This window comes from Neofelis nebulosa, chromosome 15 (genome assembly GCF_028018385.1).
Source record: "Neofelis nebulosa isolate mNeoNeb1 chromosome 15, mNeoNeb1.pri, whole genome shotgun sequence".
NCBI lineage: Eukaryota > Metazoa > Chordata > Mammalia > Carnivora > Felidae > Neofelis > Neofelis nebulosa.
The window spans coordinates 4,914,514-4,938,741 of record NC_080796.1 but is presented as its reverse complement, the minus strand read 5'-3'; the positions used below and the strand labels follow the sequence as shown (position 1 = coordinate 4,938,741).

Here is a 24,228-nt window from a genome sequence, read left to right as displayed (position 1 = left end):
CATAAAGTAATGATGTTTATAGTGAGATTTTCATAAAAAACATTGTGAGAATCTAAAAAAAGCAACATTTTATATATATCACATTGAGCATTTGTTTTAGTCCACCTTTGGCTACTGTTAATAATGCTGCTGTGAACGTTGGCATACAGATGTGTGAGAGTCCCTGCTACTATTTTTCAGCGTGTTTCAAACGTCCCCAATCTTTGAGTGATCATTTGATCTTGAATTCTGACATTCTCTTGTAATCTCATCCCTTCAGTGAGAGTTTGAAAACGGTTATTTTAATGATGATTTGTTGTAATTTGTAATTACAAGTTTGCAATTTATTCTCTTCATTAACAATGACTGGCAGATCATTATGCAAATGTCCTTCTCAAAGGAATGGACTTTTCTCCTTGTTGGATTTTGTAAAGGAAAAGAAATGCCATTGAAAAAGGAGAAATGGCTGCTCTGTCAGGGTCTTACCTAGTAACATAGTGCTCCTACCATTGCAAGTTCAGACTCATTTTTTTTTTCCATTCACGTGAGTTAATCAGACTTTCAGAGATTTCACAATTCAATCTCAGAAAAGACTAATGTGCCATTCAGGATTCTCATTAATTGATATGTAGTGAAACCACAACTGTTTTCCAAGCAGAACAGTTAATGTCATCCCACTCTCACCCTCGTTTGGAGGATGCTCATTGTAAATCGTAAGTGGGAGCAATGAGGTAGATACACTGACCAACTTGTTTCTGTCAGTCACAAAAGCTATGTAATATACATGCAAGTTTCATTAGGAAGCTATACCCATCAGGGGAACTAGAACATTCTGTTGACTGGTCCTTTTTGTGGCTGAAGAGACATTGAGAATTACTCCTTTTCTAGACGTCTTATTAATGAGTCACATTGTATTAGGGAACTTTTCATGCGAGTAACATGATACTGGGTTGATCAGTCTTCTATGAATGAGAGTGCTAGGCATTGTCCTGCTGTGTCCTAAAGAAATCATTAAGGTCTCAAAAACTAAAATCTGTAAGGATATCCGAAACTGATGAAGCTTATTAAAGAATAACGAGGGATTTTCTGTAGATCCCTATAGAAAGGAATTAGGGTTATGGCATGAAATTATCTGCCACTCTAAAGTGTTCCCTGTGAAACAAAAAGATAGCTTTCAGCCAACTCAGTCCATAGCTCTGACTTCTCTAGAAAGTCCTTATCTCCTGAATCCCCAAACCAGGGGCTACCTGGGTGAAGATATTTGATGCACACAGTTTTGAGGAGAAGAATCTGGATTGGGAAGAAGAGGTAGCTCTAGCCAACTTAACCTTCCTAACAATATAGTCAAGTGTGCGTCTGAAAGGAACTTCAGAAGACTTCCATAAGTTGAGATCTCTATGGACTAAGAAATTACTCAAAAGGAAACAAAGGCAAACCAGTGATCACCCAGCCCTTGTGATAAGTATCGTGTTATAAATGAAAAGCGAGACAAAGTATGCTGGTCAGCATCCTAAGGGTAAGGGTGCCTCCTAAGACTCAATAAGAAAAACACACTCAAAGTAACACCGAAAAGAGTCCAAATAAAATGTACACGATTAGCTGTCTACAAAGGTACTCCATGTCAAGTAATGATTTTTTGAGTGCGCGGTTGAGGATGTTGTCTATGAGCACCTAGATGGAAGAGCAAAAAGTACACATGGCCTAGGTAAAGGGGCCAAAGCTGGAAATGTGAATTAGAGAATCTGGTTTTGAAGCCTTAAGAGCAATTCAAAACACAGATAGCAAGGGGCAAGGACTTAATGTCAGGGGTTGCTGTCCTTCAGAAATAAGGTGTGGTTAAAAGAGCAGAGGGATGGCATGGTCATTTTTCTCACCTGCTGCTGAAAAGTGAAGCAGGCAGGATAGAGACCTTAATAAAATTAAAAAAAAAAAAAAAGATGTTCATGATGACCTTCAAAATGTCTTAGTGGAATGACAGGAGTGAAAGTTAGATTTTAGTGTAAAAGAAGGAAATAAGTGAAGAAAGCTTGAATCTGTGGATGAGACGATACATTAAGGAATGTTCGAGTCCACTGCAAGGGGAGAAGCAGCGTGATAGATGGACAAAGCTTCAAAAGTTAAGCAAATGGTTAATAGAAAAGGAGAAATTGAAATCTTTCTTCCTTATGCAGCTGGTGCTGTGATTTACAGATGTGTAGCACTTTACCAACTGCAAAGCTCTGGGGCCAGCTTTTCTGATATGTTGTTACAAAATCTTAATCTCCTCATCAGAGTACCTGTTAAAGCAGCCTAATGTAAACAGTGTGGGCATGAAATGATTGAGGAACTTTGGTTTAGCAAGACTCCATTATTTCCATGTCAGTGGCTTTCCCTTGCCTCTGATGGTCATGTAAAGCATCTATTACTCAATGTAAGAGGTGCTATTTGTACCGTAGTCCGTGAGTATTGTCCACTGAGTAGTATAGAGAGGGAGTTAGTTAAAAGTATTATAAGTGGGGAAAAAAAGTACTGTTTGCTAGTGGCATTGGTGAAAGTTGTGTGAAGTACTGAGGAGAGATTCTGGGCCTCATGCTCCCCATTTGCTGCCACTTGCAGTGGTATGAAGAATGACTTCAGTATAATTTGTCTAGGGGACCACTTGTATTGGCATGCCACCTGCCTTAACTATCTCATTGTATTGGAACACAAAATACAGCAACAGTAATCATGCTAAAGGCATACACTTAGAGCTATGTGCCACGTACCCTTCTAAGTTGTTCACATATTATTTCCTAATTTTATATTCCCAAGATCCCAGTGAGGTAGATCCTATTATTTTTTATTTTTCAGATCACTTTTATAAGATTCTTTATTTTGAGAGACAGAGAGAGATTGTGGGAAGAGCAGGTAGGGAGAGAGAGAGAGAGAGAGAGAGAGAGAGAGAGAGAGAGAGAATGCCAAGCAGGCTCCTCGCTATCCACGCAGAGCTGGATGTGGGGCTCAATCACGTGACTCTGAGGTCATGTCCTGAGCAGAAATCAAGAGCAACACGCTGAACCGACTGAGCCACTCAGGTACCCCAGTAGGTGCTGTTATTACTTTCATTTTACAGATTTAGAGACTGAGACACGGAAGTTTTAGGTAGTGTGCTTAAGGTCATACAGCTCATAACCAGCAGAATTGGGAATTCAGACCCAGGCTTTCTGGCTCCTACTAGGATACTGCTTGTCAGACTCTTCCATGAAATATCTCGTTGTCACTGAAAACAGCATGTTCAGTTTGATAATCACGAGAACAGCAATGTCATTCACCTATGTGAATATTGAAAATCATAGTTGATATGGTGCTTGAAATATGAAAACAGAAATGTTTACCATAAGGTAATTTCCTATATTTCCTCCATTTGACCAGTAGATACATTTGTGTTTTTATCTGATCATATATAATTTAAAAACATTAACAATGTTATGTTTTTGTAGGAGAGTAAGATTGGTAAACTGTTCTGTACCAGTATTGAAATGTTTTCGGCTTTGTAGGCCATAGTCTCTGTTGTAGAAGCTGAACTCTTTTGTTATGCCCTAAAAGTAGCCATCATTCAGCATGTAGAGGAGAGTGTGGCTGGGTCCAATAAGATTTTAGTTACAGGGGTGCTTAGGCGGCTTAGTTGGTTGAGCGTCCTGACTCTTAATTTCCACTCAGCTCATGATCCCAAACCCCACATCATGAGACTGGTCATGAGACCGAGCCCCACATCAGGCTTTGCCCTGAGCTTGCAGCCTGCTTCCCATTTTCTCTGTCTCTCCCTCTGACTCCCTTCCCACTTGTGTGTGCTCTCTCCCTCTCTGTCTCTCTTTCAAGTACAAAATAACAACAACAACAACAAAAAAAAAAACCATTTAGTTACAGAAACAGGTGATGGTGTTCAACTAGATTGACAGTATTTGAAAGTATTATTTTTTTCTTTATTTTAGTTACAAGAAGCACAGGAACGACATGCAGAGGCCGTAAGATACGCTGAGAAGATTAAAGATCATATGCTAAAGTATAATTTAAACCTCACAGAAAATAACTTGTTTATTTATAAAGCAGATAAGGAGTGTACTATGAGAAATGTATTAGTTATGCGAGTATATCATTGTTAAGCTGGATACGAATTCCAGCTTTGAGCTATTTTGAAATGCAAAATTTTGGCATCTTATCTCTCAATTTTGCACCATTACCACAAAACACAACGAGAAAATTGGCACAATTGCCAAATCATCCTCTTGATACAATTTTAAGAATTTCTGTAATACCCTCACTTGTTCAGAAATAACACGATACAGTTTTAAAATTATGTGTGAGAATAATTATCTTAAGATCTGCATTTTAGGCTAAAGGTTAAAAATGCCAGGCAAGAAGCAACCATCAAACATCAAGCGGCCCAAATTCAAGATCTTCAGAGCAACTTGCTAAAGGCAAGTTTGGTAAGTTGATCTCTTCATGATTGTCCTGAAAAGGAATCCTTATGTCACTAGTAGTAGTACATAAGAATGTTTTGGATCATATGGAAAATTTCACTGATCAAAATATTTGGTTGATATTGTTTCTTCTTGCTACTAGTGATGTAATTCTTCTATATAGATGAAGTTGATTGAATTCATAAAGTAATGATGTTTGTAGTGAGATTTAAATAAAAATATTGTGAGAATCTAAGAGCAACATTTTATATATACCACAGTGAGCATTTGATTTAGTCCTCCTTTTGGCTATTGTATATAAAGGCGCTGTGAACATTGGCATACAGATGTGTGAGTCCCTGCTAATATTTTTCAGCATGTTTCAAACGTCCCCAGTCTTTGAGAGATCATTTCATCTGGCATTCTGAGTTTCTGTTGTAAACCCAACCCTTTAGTGAGAGTTTCAGAAAGAGTTCTTTTAATGATGATATGTTGTAATTTATAATTACAAATTTGCAACTTATTCTCTTCATCAACAATGACTAGCAGGTCATTATGCAAACGTCCTTCCCAAAGAATATCCTTTTCTCTTTGTTGGATTTGGTAAAGGAAAAGAAATGCCAGTAAAAAAGGAGAAATGGCTGCTCTGTCAGGGTCTTACCTAGTAACATAGTGCTCCTACCATTGCAAGATCAGAAACTCATTTTTTTTTCCATTCACTTGAGTTAATCAGCCTTTCAGAGATTTCAGAATTCAATTTCAGAAAAGACTAATGTGCCATTCAAGATTCTCATTTATTGATATGTAGTGAAACCCCAACTGTTTTCCAAGCGGAACAGTGAATGTCATCCCACTCTCACCCTCTTTTGTAGGATTCTCATTGTAAATCGTAAGTGGGAGCAATGAGGTAGATACACTGACCAACTCGTTTCTGTCAGTCGCAAAAGCTATATAATATACATGCAAGTTTCATTAGACAGCTATACCCATCAGCAGAACTAGAACATTGTGTTGACTGGTCCTTTTTATGACTGAAGGGACATTGAAAATTACTTTCTTTTCTATACGTCTTATTAATGAGTCACATTGTAATAGGGAACTTTTCATGCGAGTAATAGGACACTCTGTTGATCAGTCTTCTATGAATGACAGTGCTAGGCATTGTCCTGCTGTGTCCTAAAGAAATCATTAAGGTCTCAAAAACTAAAATTTGTAAGGATATCCAAAACTGATGAAGCTTATTAAAGAATAACGGGGGATTTTCTCTACATCTCTATAGAAAGGAATTAGGGTTATGGCATGAAATTACCTGCCACTTTAAGGTCTCTGTGAATCAAAAACTGAAGATTGCATTTGGCCAACTCAGTCCATAGGTCTGACTTCTCTAGAAGGTCCTTATCTCCTGAATCCCCAAACCAGGGGCTACCTGGGTGAAGATATTTGATGCACACAATTTTGAGGTGAAGAATCTGGATTGGGAAGAAGAGGTAGCTCTAGCCAACTTAACCTTCCTAATAATATTGTCAAGTATGCGTCTGAAAGGAACTTCAGAAGACTTCCGTAAGTTGAAATCTCTATGGACGAAGAAATTACTCAAAAGGAAACAAAGGCAAACCAGTGATCATCCCGCCCTTGTGATAAATGTCGTGTTATAAAAAAAAGCGAGACAAAGTGTGCTCGTCAGCATCCTAAGGGTAAAGGTGTCCCGTAAGACTCAATAAGAAAGACACACTCAAAGTAACACCAAAAAGAGTCCAAATAAAATGTACACGGTTAGCCTTCTACAAAGGTACTCCATGTCAAGTAATGATTTTTGAGCGGACGGTTGAGGATGTTGTCTATGAGCACCTAGACGGAAGAGCGAAAAGTACACATGGCCTAGGTAAAGGCGCAAAGCTGGAAATGTGAATTAGAGAATCTGGTTTTGAAGCCTTAAGAGCAATTCAAAACACAGATAGCAAGGGGCAAGGATTTAATGTCAGGGGTTGCCGTCCTTCAGAAATAAGGTGGGGATAGAAGCGCAGAGGGATGGCATGATCATTTTTCTCAGCTGCTGCTGAGAAGTGAAGCAGAATAAAGACTTTAACAATTTTTTTTTAAAAAAAGGTCCTTTATGACCCTCAAATTTTCTTAGTGGAATGATGGGATTGAAAGTTAGATTTTAGTGTAAAAGAAGGAAATAAGTGAAGAAAACTTGAATCTGTAGATGAGATGATTCATTAAAGAATGTTCGAGTCCACTGCAAGGGGAGAAGCAGCGTGATAGATGGAGAAAGATTCCAACTTAAGCAAATGGTTAATAGAAAAGGAGAAATTGAAATCTTTCTTCCTTATACAGCTGGTGCTGGGATTTACAGATGTGTAGCACTTTACCATATGCAAAGTTCTGGGGCCAGCTTTTCTGATATGCTATCACCACAAAGCCTTAATCTCTTCACCAGAGTACCTGCTAAAGCAGCCTAATGTAAACAGTATGGGCATGAAATGATTGAGGAACTTTGGTTTAGCAAGACTCCATTATTTCCATATCAGTGGCTTTCCCTTGCCTCTGATGGTCATGTAAAGCATCTACTACTCAGTCTAGGCGGTGCTATTTGTACTTCGTGAGCATTGTCCACTGAGGGTATAGAGAGGATGTTAGTTGAAAGTATTATAAGAGGAAAAAAAAAGTACTGTTTGCTAGTGGCATTGGCGAAAGTTGTGTGAAGTACTGAGGAGAGATTCTGGGCCTCATCCTCCCCATTTGCTGCCACTTGCGGTGATATGAAGAAGAATAACTTCAGTATAATTTGTCTAGGGGACCACTTGTATTGGCATGCCACCTGCCTAAACTATCTCATTGTATTGGAACGCAAAATACAGCAACAGTAATCATGCTAAATGCATACACTTAGAGCTGACTATGTGCCACGTACCCTTCTAAGTTGTTCATGTATTATTTCCCAAATTTATATTACCAAGATCCCAGTTAGGTAGATACTATTATTATTTATTTTGAGATCACTTTTTTAAGGTTCCTTATTTTGAGAGAGAGAGAGAGAGAGAGAGAGAGAGATTGTGGGGAGGGGAAGGTAGGGAGAGTGAGAAAGAGGGAGAGAGACAGAGAGAGAGAGAGAGAGAGAGACAGAATTCCAAGCAGGCTCCTTGCTGTCCACGTAGAGCCCGATGTGGGGCTTAATCACATGACCCTGAGATCATGTCCTGAGCAGAAATCAAAAGCAACACGCTGAACCGACTGAGCCACTCAGGTGCCCCAGTAGGTGCTGTCATTACCTTCATTTTACAGATGCAAAGACTGAGACATGGAAATATTAGGGAGTGTGCTCAAGGTCATAGAGCTCATATCCAGCAGAATTGGGAATTCAGACCCAGGCTTTCTGGCTCCTACTAGGATACTGCTTGTCAAACTCCTCCCTGAAATATCTCGTTGTCACTGAAAATAGCATATTCAGTTTCATAATCACGAGAATAGAAATGTCATTCACCTATGTGAATATTTAAAATCATAGTTGATGCAGTGCTTGTAATGTGAGAACAGAAATGTTTACCATAAGGTAATTTCCTATATTTCCTCCACTTGACCAGTAGATACATTTGTATATTTATCTGATCATATATAATTTATAAACATTAACAACGTTATGTTTTTGTAAGAGAGTAAGTTTGGTAAACTATTCTGGAAGAGTATTGAAACATTTTCGGCTTTGTAGGCCACAGTCTCTGTTGTAGCAGCTCCACTCTGCTGTTATGACCTAAAAGTAGCCATCAATCAGCGTGTAGGGGAGAGTGTGGCTGGGTCCAATAAGATTTCAGTTACATGGGCACTTGGGTGACTTTGTTGGTTGAGCGTCCTGACTCTTAATTTCTGCTTAGGTCATGATCCCAAACTCCACATCATGAGACCGGTCATGAGACCGAGACCCACATCAGGCTTCACCCTGAGCTTGGAGCCTGCTTACGAGTTTCTCTGTCTCTCCCTATGACTCCCTTCCCCATTTGGGCGTTCTCTCTCTCTCTCTCTGTGCCCCACTAAGTAAAAAAAAAAAATAACATTTGGTTACAAAAACAGGTGATGGTGTTTTACTAGATTGTCAGTAGTTAAAATTATTTTTTTTCTTTATTCTAGTTGCAAGAAGCAAAGGATCGAGAGGCAAAGGACATAAGATATGCGGAGAAGACTAAACCTCACAGAAAATAACCTTATTTATACAGCAGATAAGCAGTGTAGTACGAGAAATATACTTGTTATGCCAGTATATTATTGTTAAGCTGGATACAAATTCCAGCTTTGAGCTATTTTGAAATGCAAAATTGTGGATATTATATCTCTATTTTGCACCTTATCCACAAAACACAAGAAAAATGGCACAATTGCCAAATCTTCCTCTTGATACAATTTAAAGAATTTCTGTAATCCCCTCATTTGTTCAGATATTATATGGTATTGTTTTACACTTATGTGTGAGAATAATTATCTTAAGATCTGCATTTTAGGCTAGAAGTGCAAAATGCCAGACAGGAAGAAACCATCAAACAACAAGCCGCCCAAATTCAAAACCTTCAGAGCAACTTGTTAAAGACAAGTTTGGTAAGTCGGTCTCTTAATGTCTGTCCCACTGAAAAGGAATCCGTATTTCACTAGGAGTAGTACATAAGAATGTTGTGGATCACATGGAAAGGCTCACTGATCCAAATATTTGGTTGATATTGTTGCTATTTGCTACTAGCGATGGAATTTTTCTATAGAGATGAAATTGATTGAACTCATAATGATGTTTATAGTGAGATTTTCATAAAAACATTGTGAAAGTCTAAAACAACATTTTATATATACCACAGTGAGCGTTTGGTTTAGTCCACCTTTTGGCTACTGTTAATAATGCTGCTGTGAACGTTGGCATACAAATGTGTGAGAGTCCCTGCTAATATTTTTCAGCGTGTTTCAAACTTCCGCACAATCTGAGTGATCATGTCATCTTGAATTCTGACTTTCTCTTGTAGTCTCAACCCTTCAGTGAGAGTTTGAGAACGGGTTATTTTAATGATGATTTGTTGTAATTTGTAATTACAAGTTTGCAATTTATTCTCTTCATCAAGAATGACTAGCAGGTCTTTATGCAAACGTCCTTCTCAAAGGAATGGACTTTTCTCTTTGTTGGATTTTGTAAAGGAAAAGAAATGCCAGTGAAAAAGGAGAAATGGCTGCTCTGTCAGGGTCTTACCTAGTAACATAGTGCTCCTACCATTGCAAGTTCAGAAGCTCATTTTCTTTCTCCACTCACTTGAGTTAATCAGCCTTTCAGAGATTTCACAATTCAATCTCAGAAAAGACTAATGTGCCACTCAGGATTCTCATTTATTGATATGTAGTGAAACCCCAACTGTTTTCCAAGAAGAACCCTTAATGTCCTCGCACTCTCACCCTCCTTTGTAGGATTCTCATTGTAAATCGTAAGTGGGAGCAATGAGGTAGATACACTGACCAACTCGTTTCTGTCAGTCACAAAAGCTATATAATATACATGCAAGTTTCATTAGACAGCTATACCCGTCAGGGGAATTAGAACATTCTGTTGACTGGTCCTTTTTGTGGCTGAAGAGACATTGAAAATTATTTTCTTTTCTAGACGTCTTATAAATGAGTCACATAGTAACAGGGAACTTTTCATGCGAGTAACATGACTCTCTGTTGACCAGTCTTCTATGAATGAGAGTCCTAGGCATTGTCCTGCTACTGTGTCCTGAAGAAATCATTAGGGTCTCAAAAACTAAAATTTGTAAGGATATCTGAAACTGACGAAGCTTATTAAAGAATAACGAGGGATTTTCTGTAGATTCCCATAGAAAAGAATTAAGGTTATGGCATGAAATTGTCTGCCACTTTAAGGTGTTCCCTGTGAAACAAAAACTTAGATAGCTTTCAGCCAACTCAGTCCATAGCTCTGACTTGTCTAGAAGGTCCTTATCATCTCCTGAATCCCCATACCAGGGGATACCTGGGTGAAGACATTTGATGCACACAATTTTGAGGTGAAGAATCTGGATTGGGAAGAAGAGGTAGCTCTAGCCAACTTAACCTTCCTAACAATATAGTCAAGTATGCGTCTGAAAGGAACTTCAGAAGACTTCCATATGTTGAAATCTCTATGTACTAAGAAATTACTCAAAAGGAAACAAAGACAAACCAGTGATCATCCAGCCCTTGTGATAAATGTCGTGTTATAAAGAAAAGCGAGACAACGTATGCTGGTCAGCATCCTAAGGGTAAGGGTGCCCCCTAAGACTCAAAAAGAAAGACACACTCAAAGTAACACTGAAAAGACGTCAAATAAAATGTACACGATTAGCTGTCTACAAAGGTACTCCATGTCAAGTAATGATTTTTGAGTGTGCGGTTGAGGATGTTGTCTATGAGCATCTAGATGGAAGAGCGAAAAGTACACATGGCCTAGGTAAAGGGGCCAAACCTGGAAATGTGAATTAGAGAATCTGGTTTTGAAGGCTTAAGAGCAATTCAAAACACAGATAGCAAGGGGCAAGGACTTAATGTCAGAGGTTGCCGTGCTTTAGAATTACGGTGACCACTCAGGTCATGATCCTAAACCCCACATCATGAGAGCGGTCATGAGACCGAGCCCCACATCAGGCTTCACCCTGAGCTTGGAGCCTGCCTACAATTTTCTCTGTCTCTACCTCTGCCTCTATTCCCCACTTGTGCGTGTTTTCTCTCTCTCTCTCTCTCTCTCTCTCTCTCTCTTCTAAAGTAAAAAAAAAAAACATTTAGTTACAGAAACAGGTGATGGTGGTCTACTAGATTGTCAGTAGTTAAAATTATATTTTCTTCCTTATTTTAGTTGCAAGAAGCAAAGGATCAACATGCAGAGGCCATAAGATATGCCGAGAAGACGTAAGATCATATGGAAAAGTATAATTTAATCCTCAAAGAAAATAGCTTGATTTTTATAAAGCAGATAAGGAATGTAGTATGATAAATGTATTAGTTATGCCAGTATATCCTTGTTAAACTGGATACTAATTCCAGCTTTGAGTTATTTGGAAATGCAGAATTGTGGCACATTTTATCTCAATGTTGCACCTTATCCACAAAAGACAACGAGAAAAATGGCTCAATTGCCAAATCTTCCTCTTGATACAATTTTAAGAATTTCTGTAATCCCCTCATTTGTTCAGAAATGGTATGCTATATTTGTAAATTTATGTATGATAATAATTACCTTAAGATCTGCATTTTAGGCTAGAAGTGCAACATGCCAGGCCAGAAGCAACCATCAATCAGCAAGCGGCCCAAATTCACAATCTTCCGAGAAACTTGTTAAGGACAAGTTCAGTAAGTCAGTCTCTTGATGTCTGTCCTACTGAAAAGGAATCCTTATTTCCATAGGTGTAGTACATAAGAATGTTTTGGATCATATGGAAAATCTCACTGATCAAAATATTAGGTTGATATTGTTCCTGCTGGCTACTAGCAATGGAATTTTTCTATAGAGATAAAGTTGATTGAACTCATAAAGTAATGATGTTTATAGTGAGATTTTCATAAAAACATTGTGAGAGTCTAAAAAAGCAACATTATATATATACTACAGTGAGCGTTTGGTTTAGTCCACCTTTTGGCTACTGTTAATAATGCTGCTGTGAACGTTGGCATACAAATGTGTGAGAGTCCCTGCTAATATTTTTCAGCGTGTTTCAAACTTCCGCACAATCTGAGTGATCATGTCATCTTGAATTCTGACTTTCTCTTGTAGTCTCAACCCTTCAGTGAGAGTTTGAGAACGGGTTATTTTAATGATGATTTGTTGTAATTTGTAATTACAAGTTTGCAATTTATTCTCTTCATCAAGAATGACTAGCAGGTCTTTATGCAAACGTCCTTCTCAAAGGAATGGACTTTTCTCTTTGTTGGATTTTGTAAAGGAAAAGAAATGCCAGTGAAAAAGGAGAAATGGCTGCTCTGTCAAGGTCTTACCTAGTAACATAGTGCTCCTACCATTGCAAGTTCAGAAGCTCATTTTCTTTTTCCACTCACTTGAGTTAATCAGCCTTTCAGAGATTTCACAATTCAATCTCAGAAAAGACTAATGTGCCACTCAGGATTCTCATTTATTGATATGTAGTGAAACCCCAACTGTTTTCCAAGAAGAACACTTAATGTCCTCGCACTCTCACCCTCCTTTGTAGGATTCTCATTGTAAATCGTAAGTGGGAGCAATGAGGTAGATACACTGACCAACTCGTTTCTGTCAGTCACAAAAGCTATATAATATACATGCAAGTTTCATTAGACAGCTATACCCGTCAGGGGAATTAGAACATTCTGTTGACTGGTCCTTTTTGTGGCTGAAGAGACATTGAAAATTATTTTCTTTTCTAGATGTCTTATAAATGAGTCACATAGTAACAGGGAACTTTTCATGCGAGTAACATGACTCTCTGTTGACCAGTCTTCTATGAATGAGAGTGCTAGGCGTTGTCCTGCTACTGTGTCCTAAAGAAATCTTTAAGGTCTCAAAAACTAAAATTTGTAAGGATATCCAAAACTGATGAAGCTTATTAAACAGTAACGAGGGATTTTCTGTGTATCCCTATAGAAAGAAATTAAGGTTATGGCATGAAATTATCTGCCATTTTAAGGTCTTCCCTGTGAAACAAAAACTTAGATAGCTTTCAGACAACTCAGTCCATAGCTCTGACTTCTCTAGAAGGTCCTTATCTCCTAAATCCCCAACCAGAGGCTTCCTGGGTTGAGAAAAGTTTTGGTGGGGTGGGGGGTGTTACTCTTTTTGTTGTATCTTTAGTTTTATTTTTTTTTAATTTGCATCCCAATTAGTTAGCATTTAGTGAAGCAATGATTTCAGGAGTAGATTCCTTAATGCCCCTTGCCCATTTAGGACATCCCCTCTCCCACAACCCCTCCAGCAACCCTCAGTTTTTTCTCCATATTTATGAGTCTCCTGTGTTTGTCCTCCTCCCTGTTTTTGTATTATTTTTGTTTCCCTTTCCTTTTGTTCATCTGTTTTGTCTCTTAAAGTCCTCATACGAGTGCAGTCATATGATTTTTGTCTTTCTCCGACTAATTTCACTTAGCATAATACGCTACAGTTCCATCCACGTAGTTGCAAATGGCAAGATTCCTTTTTTTTTTTTTTTTGATTGCTGAGTAATACTTCATGGAATGAATATATATATATATATATATATATATATATATATATATATATATCACATCTTCTTTTTTTATTTTTTTAACGTTTTACTCATTTTTGAGACAGGGGAGACAGGGGAGACAGAGCGTGAACAGGGGAGGGTCAGAGAGAGGGAGACACAGAATCTGAAACAGGCTCAAGGCTCCCAGCTGTCAGCACAGAGCTCAATGCGGGGCTCGAACCCTCGAACCGTGAGATCATGACCTGAGCCCAAGTCAGAAGCTTAACTGACTGAGCCACCCAGGAACCCCAAACATCTCCCTTTTAACATGATTATTATTCATTTCTGTATCGTCTTTAAAGAACTAATCCATTCTTTTGCCCGTTTTTATATTGGATTGTCTTTTCATTATTGGAAGAGTTATTTAAATGTCCTACATGCAAATCCCTTAGCAGATATGGGATTTTCAGGTATTTTCTCCTATTTAGTCACTTGCCTTTTCACTTTCTTGATGGTGATATTTGAAGCATAGTTTTTAATTTTGATGAAGTAAACTTAATCTGCTTTTGTCTTTTGGTGTCATGTGTAAGAAATCATTGTCAAATCCAGTCACAAACATATACACATAAGCTTTTTTCTAAGAGTTTTATCATTTTAGCTCTTAGATTTTAAGTTAATTTTGTATATATGCTATGGGGTAGAGGTCTCATTTTATTGCTTTGCATGTGGATATCCATTTGTCCCAGTACCGTTTGTTACAAAGACTAGTTTTATTCCATTTAATTTTCTGTCACCCTTGTGGAAAATCAGTTCACTATAATGTGAGAGTTTATGTTTAGATTCTCAATGTTAATACATTGATCTATATGTCTGTCCTTATGCCAGTACCATAACAAATTTTATGAAAACGTTTTCTGTGTTATCTTGCAAATTACCAGTCACTTATGTAATAATAAAAAGTCAATGTAGTAGAACTGAACTTTGCTCCTATAGAGATTTTTGTTTCTTGAAGGACCCTTTCGCCAGCCTTTGCCTTGCTGACCCCATGACTCGATGTGAAGTCAGGCTCAAAAAGATAAAATGCTCTTTCTTTAGTGTGTTCAGACTTCTATTTATTTATTTATTTATTTATTTATTTATTTATTTTTTATTTATATTTATATATTTTTTAGAGCGGGCACAAGCAGGACGAGGGGGTGTGTAGGGAAAGAAAGAGAGAGAGAGGGAGAGAGACAGAGAGAGAGAGACGAGAGAATTTTTAGCAGGCTTCACACTTAGTGTGGAGGCTGACAGGGGTCTTGATCCCATGACCCTGGGATCATGACCTGAGAGGTTGAGGCTCAACTGACTGAGCCACCCAGGTTCCCCGCCTGTGCAAACTTTTAGTGTCTCAGTCAGTGCTGCCCACTTTCATTTCCATCAAATCTTGGCCATAGGATCTCTTGACTCAGTCTACCGTTTACTTCATTATACTTTATTATCTCATTATAATGCATAGACGCATCCATAGTTTTCACCATCTAGGAAGGAAAAGATTAACTCTAGGCTATTCCTCTTTCCTGTTAAGCAATCTTGCTAACCCAGCATCTTGCAATTCACAATGAGATCCTCTTCTGACCTGGTTCTTGTGTGTAACACTGGTGTTAATCCTGTTCTTGGCACAGATCCTACATTCTTGGAAAACACAGTAGCCTGTTTCCCCTTCTTTCAATTGAATAGAAAGATATGCTTAGCTATATGTTTTAGCTCAGCGTATAATTAATGGAATAAACATTATATCATTCAAATAATACAGCTGTACAAATTGCGGTAGTATTAAGTTGATTTATCAGAGACAAATACTAGATTGGTAGTTTGAATGACAACAAACTTTTGAAGCCATCTTGTATGATATGGAGAAGCATTGTGGGACAACACAAAGATGGAGTGATCTTACCTCCCCACACAAAGAAGGTTGGAGTAAGGTAAAGGAGAATGTGGAGTTAATTTAAGTAGTGCTAAAGGACAGTACATTTGTTTTGCTACTGAAAAGATGAAAAATGATTCCATGACATTCTCTTTATTTCCTCACTGAGGAAAGGAGAATGAAGATTGAGTATTCAATGGATTAAAAAATACTCAAAGCTGCCTATTTCCTTTAATTGAAATCAGACCAAAGGCCCAATTTTGGTTATCAAATTGACTCTTTCTAGTTTTTCAACTATTGTGCTTCAAATCGTATGTCTCTGTGCTTCTACCTTAACTTGAGGGGACATTCTAAAGAGGCATTCCTGCATACTTGTAAGAATTGTTGGAGTTGAAGGGAATCTTAGAAAAAGATCTTAGAGACAGGAAGAAGGCAGAGGAGTAGGAGGACTCTAGGCTTGCCTCATCCCACGAATACAACTAGATAACAATCAGCTCACCCTAAATACCGCAGAAATCGACCTGAAGACTGACAGAACAAACTCCACAACAAAAGGGAGAGAAGAGGCCACATCAAAGAAGGTCCTTGATGCAGAAATGTCATCTAGAAGAGAAACAGATCCTGGCTGCTGCAGAGGGGAGGGAGTCGAGGTTGTGGGTAAGGGTGAGAGAGAGAAACGAACAGGGGAATGCACAAAGAGAACATTTCCCCATAGCCACTGGCTTGGAAAATGAGGGGCTGCATTTCGTGAGTTCTTGCAATCAGTAGTGCGTAAAGTCTGGAGTTTTAAAGGGCATCCGGTTTAGCTGGTTTAGTGCCCTGAGGTACTGCACTGCTCTTGGGCAGAGGGCAGGCAAACAACGTGGGAGCATATAGCATGGGTACAGTGGTCTGAAGAGTGCCTGGGGCACACAGTAGGGAGATTATTTGCTCTTCTCAGAGCACGTCCCTCAGAGGCAAAGTTCAGAGAGACCTGTCTGTAGGAACAAAGCCGCTGGCTGGCACCATCTCCTTCTCCTGCCCCTCACCACAAACATAAAGCCACCCGTAAGAAGCAGTGTATTGCTAACACAGGTTACCTAACTTGCTTACACCAAACACCACCCCCTTGCACTCTGGTGGAACTACCTTTCCCAATCACTCTTGCTTGAGTCCCAGCACAGCTACCCCTCCCCCAGAAGACCAGGACAAATGCCTGCCCACACCACATCTCCCAACCAGAGAGTTTCCCTTGGCCTCAGTTCCAGGAGAGGTGGTGACAGGTCTCATTTCATAAGCAGACCAGAGCACACCTAGTTAAAACCCGCTTCATTCAGGCCAGGGATGAAACACTCACCAGACCAGGCAAGGAGAGCCTCTGCAGACGACTGGCCTGAAGGATAGCATAGCCAGAACACAACAGCAGAACGCATGCAGCACACACTGGTGACACTCCCTGAAGTGCTAGACCCTGGGCATTACATGACGTCTTTTTCCTAAGTCCATTACTTTCGGGAGCAGGTGACATAACTGGCTTCTCTAACACACAGAAGCTGGCAGATACTTAGACAAAATGAAAAGACAGAGGCATTTATCCCAAATGAAAGGACAGGATAAGGCCATGGCCAGAGACCTAAATGGGACAGACGTAAATAACACACCTAATGGAGAATTTAAAACCATGATCATAAGGATGTTCACTGGACTTGAGGAAAGAATGGAAGACATCCAAGAGACCCTTACCACAGACATAAAAGAGTTGAAGAATCAGAGATGAAGAGGGAGGTAAAATTGAACAAGTTGGAAGAAGCAGAGGAACAAATTAATGACCTAGAAGACAAAGTAATGGAACGTAGTGAAGCTGAAGAAACAAAGACGAATTATCCAATGCAAGAATAGACTTAAGGCACTCGGTGACTCCGTCAAATGTAAAAACATTCATATGATAGGAGTCCCAGAAGAAGAAGACAGAGAGAAGGGGACAGATAATTGATTTGAGGACACAGTAACTGAAAAAATCCATAATGTGGAGAAGAAAACAGACATCCAGATCCAGGAGGCACAAAGAACTTCCATCAAAGTCAATACCCAAGACATGTAATTAAATTTGCAAAATATACTGCTAACATCTTTTTTTTTTAGTGTTTTCTTTTTTGTTTTTGTTTTTTTTTTATTTCCATGACAGAACGCAGACACAAGCAGGGGAGGGGCAGAGAGAGAGAGACAGAGAGAGCGAGAATCCCAAGCACTCTCTGTGCTGTCAGTGCAGAGCCCACTGGAGGGCTTAAACCCACGAACTGCGAGGTCACGACTTAAGCTAAGATCAAGTCATGCTTCACCGACTGAGCCACGCAGGCACCCCACTGCTACAAATCTTAAAAGCAGCAAAACAAGTCATTCACTTCCAAGGGAAAACCCACAAGGCTAGCGGGAGATTTTTCAACAGAAACTTTGCAAGGCAGAAGGAAATGGCATGATATATTCAAAGTGCTGAATGAGAAGAATCTGCAGCCAAATATACTCTATCCAGTAAGATATCATTCATAATAGAAGGAGAGATAAAGAATTTCTCAGACAAACAAAAATGGAAGGAGTTTGTGACCACTAAATCAGCCTGTAAGAAATATTATCGGGGACTCTGAGTGGAAAGGAGAGATCAAAAGTGACAGTATAAAGGCAGGAAATGTAAAAGCAGTAAAAAAATGTATATTTCTGTTAAAAAAAATCGTCAAGGAATGCCCCCAAAAAAGGATATACAATATAATAGCTTATCAAAACATGGGGAGGAGAAAAAATGAGCTCTAACTTAAGTGACCATCAATTTAATATAGACCGCTACACGCAGAAGAGGTGATATACAAATTAATGCTTATCATATACCAAAACCCACCAATAACCATGCAAAGAATAAAGAGAAAGAAATCCAAATATATCATTAAAGCAAATTAGAAAGACATCAAAGGGAGAAAAACAATAAAGGATTTGAGAAAATCTCCAGAAACAACCACAAAACAAGTAGTAAAATGACAACAAATACATACCTGTCAATAATTATTTTGTATATTAATGGAATAAACACTCCAAACAAAAGACCTAGGGTGACAGGATGGATTAACAAACAAGACCCATCTCTATGCTGCCTATAAAAACCTCATTTTAGACATAAAGTCACCTGCACATTGAAAGTGAGGGGATGCTTGCACTGTTGGTGGTAATGCAAACTGGTGCAGCCGCTCTGGAAAACAGTGCGTAGGTTCCTCAAAACAATTGAAAATCGAACTACCCGACGACCCCTCAATAACAATACTGGGAATTTATGCAAAGGATACAGGAGTGCTGATTCGTAGGGGCACATGTACTCCAGTGTCTATAGCAGTGCTTTCAACAATAGCCAAATCGTGCAAAGAGCCTAAATGCCCATCAACTGATGAATGGATAAAGAGATGTGGTTTATATATACACTGAAATACTACCTGGCAAGGAGAAAGAGTGAAATCGTGCTATCTCTTGCAATGTGGATGGAACTAGAAGGTATTATGCTACGTGAAATAAGTCACAGAAAGACAGATATCATATGTTTTTGCTCCTATGTGGAACTTGAGAAACGTAACAGAAGACCGTGGGGGAAGGGAAGGGGAAAAATAGTTACAAACAGAGAAGGAGATGGGCAAAATAGGAGACTCTCAAATGCAGAGAACAAATAGAGGGTTGATGGGGGGCGGTGGGTAAGAAGGGAAAGTGGGTGGTGGGCATTGAGAAGGGCACTTGTTGGGATGAGCCCTGGGTGTTGTCTATAAGTGATGAACCACGGGAATCTATTCCCAAAACCAAGAGCACACTATACACACTGTATGTTAGCCAAGTTGACAATAAATTCTATTAAAAAAAAATGAAAGCGAGGGGATGGAGAAAAATTTATCACGTTAAAAGAAAAAATAGCGATACTTTTGTTAGACAAAAGAGTCCTTAAAACAAAGACTGTGGGGCACCTGGGTGTCTCAGTCATTTGAGCGACCGACTAGGTCTTGCCTCAGGTCATGATCTTCTGGCTGGTGGCTTTGAGCCCCATGTTGGGCTCCAGGCTGACAGCATGGAGGCTGCTTGAAATTTTCTCTCCCCCGTTCTATGTCCCTCCCCAACTCTGTCTCTCTCAAAATAAATAAAACAAAAACAAAGACTGTAGCAAGAGCCAAAGAATGCTACTGTATCATAATAAAGGGTACAATCCAATAGGAAGATCTAACAATTGTAAATATTTATGCACCCACCATGAGAGCACTCAAGTACATAAAACAATAACCAACATAAAGGAACTAATTGATAATAAGACAGTAATAGGGTACTTTAACACCCCATTTACATCAACAGATCTTAACAAAACAATCACCAAAAAATACATCTTAACAGAAAATCACCAAAGAAACAATGGCTTTGAGCCATACAGAGAAAGACAGATATCATATGTGTTCACTCTTATGTGGATCCTGAGAAAATTAACAGGAATCCATTGGGGAGGGGAAGGAAAAAAAAAGAGGTTAGAGTGGAAGAGAGCCAAAGCATAAGACACGCTTTAAAACTGAGAACAAACTGAGGGCTGATGGGGGGTGGGAAGGAGTGGAGGATGGGTGATGGGTATTGAGGAGGGCACCTGTTGAGATGAGCACTGGGTGTTCTATGGAAACCAATTTGACAATAAATTTAATATATTTAATTAAAAAAAAGAAAGAAACAATGGCTTTGAATGACAGAGCGGACCAGATTGGATTTAAGAGATTTTTTTCAGAACATTCCATCTTAAAACAGAATACACCTTGTTTTCAACTGTACATGGACTATTCTCAAGAATTGATAAAAAAAAAAATACATGCAGGTTAAATAACGTGCTACTACACTGGAATGGGTTAAGCAAGAGATACAAGAAGAAACTTAAAAAAATACGTGTATACAAATGGAAATGAAAAAAAAAAAAAAAACAAAACAATGGTTTGAAACCTTTGATATGCTGCAAAAGTGGTCCTAAGAGGGAAGTACATAGCAATATAAGCCTACTTCAAGAAGCAAGAAAAATTTCAAACAACCTAACCTTACACCTAAAGGAGCTAGAAAAAGAGCAACAAATGAAGCCTGAAGCCAGCATAAGAAAGCAAGTAATAATGATCAGAGCAGGGGGCCCTTGGGTGGCTTAACTGGTTAAGTGTCTGACTCTCGATTTTGGCTCAGGTCATGATCTCACAGTTGTGAGATCGAGCCTCATGTTGGGCTCTCTGCTGGCAGCATGGAACCTGTCTGGGTTTCTCTTTTTCCCTCTCTCTCTCTCTCTCTCTCTGCCCATCCCCCACTCATGTGTGGTCTCTCTCAAAATAAAATTTTAAAAAAGAGATTAAAGCAGAAATGAATGATAGAGAAACAAAAAACAGATAATACTAAAACAGATCAATGAAACCTAGAGCTGGTTCTTTGTAAAAATTAATAAAACTGATAAGGTGTTAGCCAGAGTAATCAACAAGAAAATAGAAAAGACCAAAATAAATAAAACCACAAATGTGAGAGTAGAAATAAGAACCAACACCACAGAAATACAAACATTTATGAGAGAATATTGTGAAAAAATGTATGCCAACAAGTTGGACAACTTAGAAGAACTGAATAAATTCCTGGAAATATATAACTTACCAAAGTAAAACAAGAAGAAATAGAAAATTTGAAAAAAAAATCAATAACCAGCAAGGAAACTGAATCAGGAATAAAAAAAACTCTCAACAAACACAAGTCTAGGACCAGATGCCTTCAGACGTAAATTTTAACATGTAAAGAAGAGCTAATACAAAAAAAAAAAAAGTTTAACCTGTCCTTTTCAAATTGTTCCAGAAAAACATAAAAGGAAGGGAAACTTCCAAATTTATTCTATGCCAGCTTTACCCTGATACCAAAACCAGATAAAGACACCACAGAGAGAATTACAGGCCAGCATCTCTGATGAACATGCAAAAATCTTCAACAAAATAAGCAAACTGAACTTTTAAACACTACATTAAACTGAACATTTAAACACTACATTAAAAAATCATTCAGCGAGGGCAGAGGCAGCTGGGTGGCTTAGTGAGGCAAGCATCCAACTTCAGCTCAGGTTATGATCTCATGGTCCGTCGGTTTGAGCCCAGTGTCAGGCTCTGTTGACAGCTTGGACCCTGGAGCCTATTTCAGATTCTGTGTTTCCCTCTCTCTCTGTCCCTCCCCTGCTTGTGCTCCTTCTCCAAAATAAATAAACATTAAAAAAATCATTCAATCATTCACTATAACCAAATGGGATTTATCCTTGGTTTCCAGGGGTGGTTCAATATTTGCAAATCAATGAATGTGATATATCATATTAATTTTCAAAAAAGCATAAAGTCATATCATTGCAATAGATGCAGAAAAATAATTTGACAAACTATAACATCCATTTATGTTACAAACTTCAACAAAGTAGGCTTAGAGGAACCATACCTCAACATAATAAAGGCCATATATGGAAAATGAGCAGCTAATATGATCCTAGCTGGGGAAAAACTGAGAGAAAAACTTCTTAGATCTTGCTTCTAGTTATCTGCTTCTTCTCATTAGCACCATTGGTTGTTAGTAAATTAATCTTAACATTTATTACATCCTACTTTAATGGAGACCAATTTCTCCTATACAAGTTTATGTGTCTTATCTCTTTTTTTTTTTCATCCACATTTCAATTTATCATTTTTGTTTTTTTTCTTAACAAACTGCCCAAAGGTTAGATTTCTTTTGTTCACAAATCTGTTAGGAAAAGTGTGGCCAGGACAGCTAGTCTCTGCCCCGCTCAGCTTCAGGTGGGGCAACTGAAAGGTTTGGGGCTGGATCCACTTGAAGATTTGTTCACTAACGTCTGGTGGTTGATGCTGGCTGTTGCCTGGGACTTCAGTTCAGGAGGCAGCAGAAACACTTAAACTGACACACCTAGACCCTCTTTGTGGCCTAGGCTTCCTCACTAAATGGGGAGCTAGATTCCAAGTAAGCAGCCTGAGATACAGAGCAAGGCAGAATCGCCTTTTGTCACCTAGGCTTGGAATACACACAGGATCATAGTCACATATTCTGTTCATTAGGAGCAAGTCACTAAGGTTGTTCCATGGTCTTTTTTTTAGTGGAATTAATATTTAAAACCTATGGACACCTTGAAAAAGCAGTATAATTTACCCACTGGCCACAAATGTTTGTATTCCTCCCACCTGAAAAATACATTCACTCCCCTCCCCCTCCAATACCTCCTGCAAGTCTCAGTTATCATGGCCTCAGGTTCAGGGCTTGAGTCCGAGATCTTACCATCTTAATCAGGTGCAGTGGGGATAAGCTGCCTGGGTTATGGTATCTAAAATATAGCCCCTTGAGTGCAAGTGTTCTCAATATGAGGACTTGAGAATGAAAGCGACAGTTATTTACCACTCACAAATGCAACATTCTAGTCAACTGCTGAAGACTCACCCATTCAGAAAAAGAAGATGGGAAGCACCCTAGTCCATAAGAGTTTGGAAATATAGCCTGATGCCTGCTGTCAGTTCTTATGTTAGGACTTAATCCTAACCACGGGAATACTTTCTCCTGTCTCTTCCCTTTCTTTACTCCTTGAGCTCTTGGTTCCTTCCTTTTCATAAGGTGTATTTGTAGCCGTTTTTTTATCCTGCTTCCTCCCTGTGGGACTTCTAAGACCCAAAGGCCTCTTTTCATTTTGCACTATTTGGTCTCTTTTAGTCCAAGGTAGCAAATAGTATGTTTGCTACCATAAATCTCTTACCTTTTTTTAGTTTTCTGTAAATATTACTGGATTTCATGCCGTGTTTTAGCAAAGCGACCCTCCCAAGTCCTTTTGAGATAAGCTTTTTGCTTCAGGTTTCCTGTGAAGCTCTTTTAGGACAATGCCTTTAAAATTCGTCTACTCCTGGGGCTCCTGGCTGGCTCAGTTGGTAGAGCATGTGACACTTGATCTCTGGGTGCTGAGTTTAAGCCCCATGTTGGGTGTGGAACCCACTTTAAAAAAAAATCTTATACTCTTAAGATCCTTAAAGAAATTGGAGGCATACCTTAGATCTTTCTGTTTTCCTGGTAGCACCCTGGATTTTCTCTTAACCCAAAAGCCATTTCTTTATTTTAGCATTATTTGACAGTTCAACATGTAGAGAGGCTGTAAATGAGAAACAGATACTTGAACCCAGTCAGTCCTGGTTCCTTTCAGTTGCATAGTCTTTCTTTAGTTTCTCTTTCCTATCCGTTTTACTTTCAGGTATTTTGTAGCATGACTTCCCTTTCCTCCAGTGTCATTTTCTTCACTTGCTTAGAAACCCTTGCTGTCAGCCTCTTCACAGGCCATCAGGTTTCCACTAAGAGTCTTGTGGAGGCCCTTTTTGGGTCTCATTCTTATGCTTTTCTACATCTTTCCAGGTTCAGCCTACCTCCTGGTTCAAAGGAAGTTTACTTTTAGGGTTTTTTGAATAGCAGCACACCATTTTTAGTATCAGTATCTGTGGTAGCAATTTACTGCCGCATACTAAGCCACCTCAAAACCTAGTAGTTCAAAACAGCATTTCTCTTGTTCACCAATCTTATTTTAGGCAAAGCAGAGTAGGGCAACTCATTTCTTCTTCATTTGGCATCAGCTGGCATAACTGGAAGCTGGAGACTAGAATCATCTAAAGGCTTGTTCACGCATGTGTTTGGCTGTTGAGGCTGGCCTTTGGCTAGGACGTTGGCTAGTCTCAGCTGGAGTATCTAC

At 38.9% G+C, this 24,228-nt stretch overlaps 1 protein-coding gene and 1 long non-coding RNA gene across 2 annotated transcripts in view; both read left to right on the top strand.

Moving 5' to 3' along the window:
* Positions 1–24,228, top strand: part of LOC131496465 (ankyrin repeat domain-containing protein 26-like) — a 97,763-nt gene that overhangs the window by 60,246 nt on the left and 13,289 nt on the right. Inside the window, exons 14-17 of the mRNA XM_058702024.1 lie at positions 3,930–4,000; positions 4,331–4,424; positions 8,523–8,584; positions 8,891–8,984. Of these exons, the coding sequence (XP_058558007.1) occupies positions 3,930–4,000; positions 4,331–4,424; positions 8,523–8,584; positions 8,891–8,984 (321 nt within the window). The remainder of the gene's footprint in view (positions 1–3,929; positions 4,001–4,330; positions 4,425–8,522; positions 8,585–8,890; positions 8,985–24,228) is intronic.
* LOC131495976 (uncharacterized) lies at positions 8,760–11,739 on the top strand. The gene is made up of 3 exons (XR_009254232.1): positions 8,760–8,984; positions 11,251–11,303; positions 11,651–11,739. It is a non-coding gene; the product is annotated as an uncharacterized LOC131495976 (long non-coding RNA).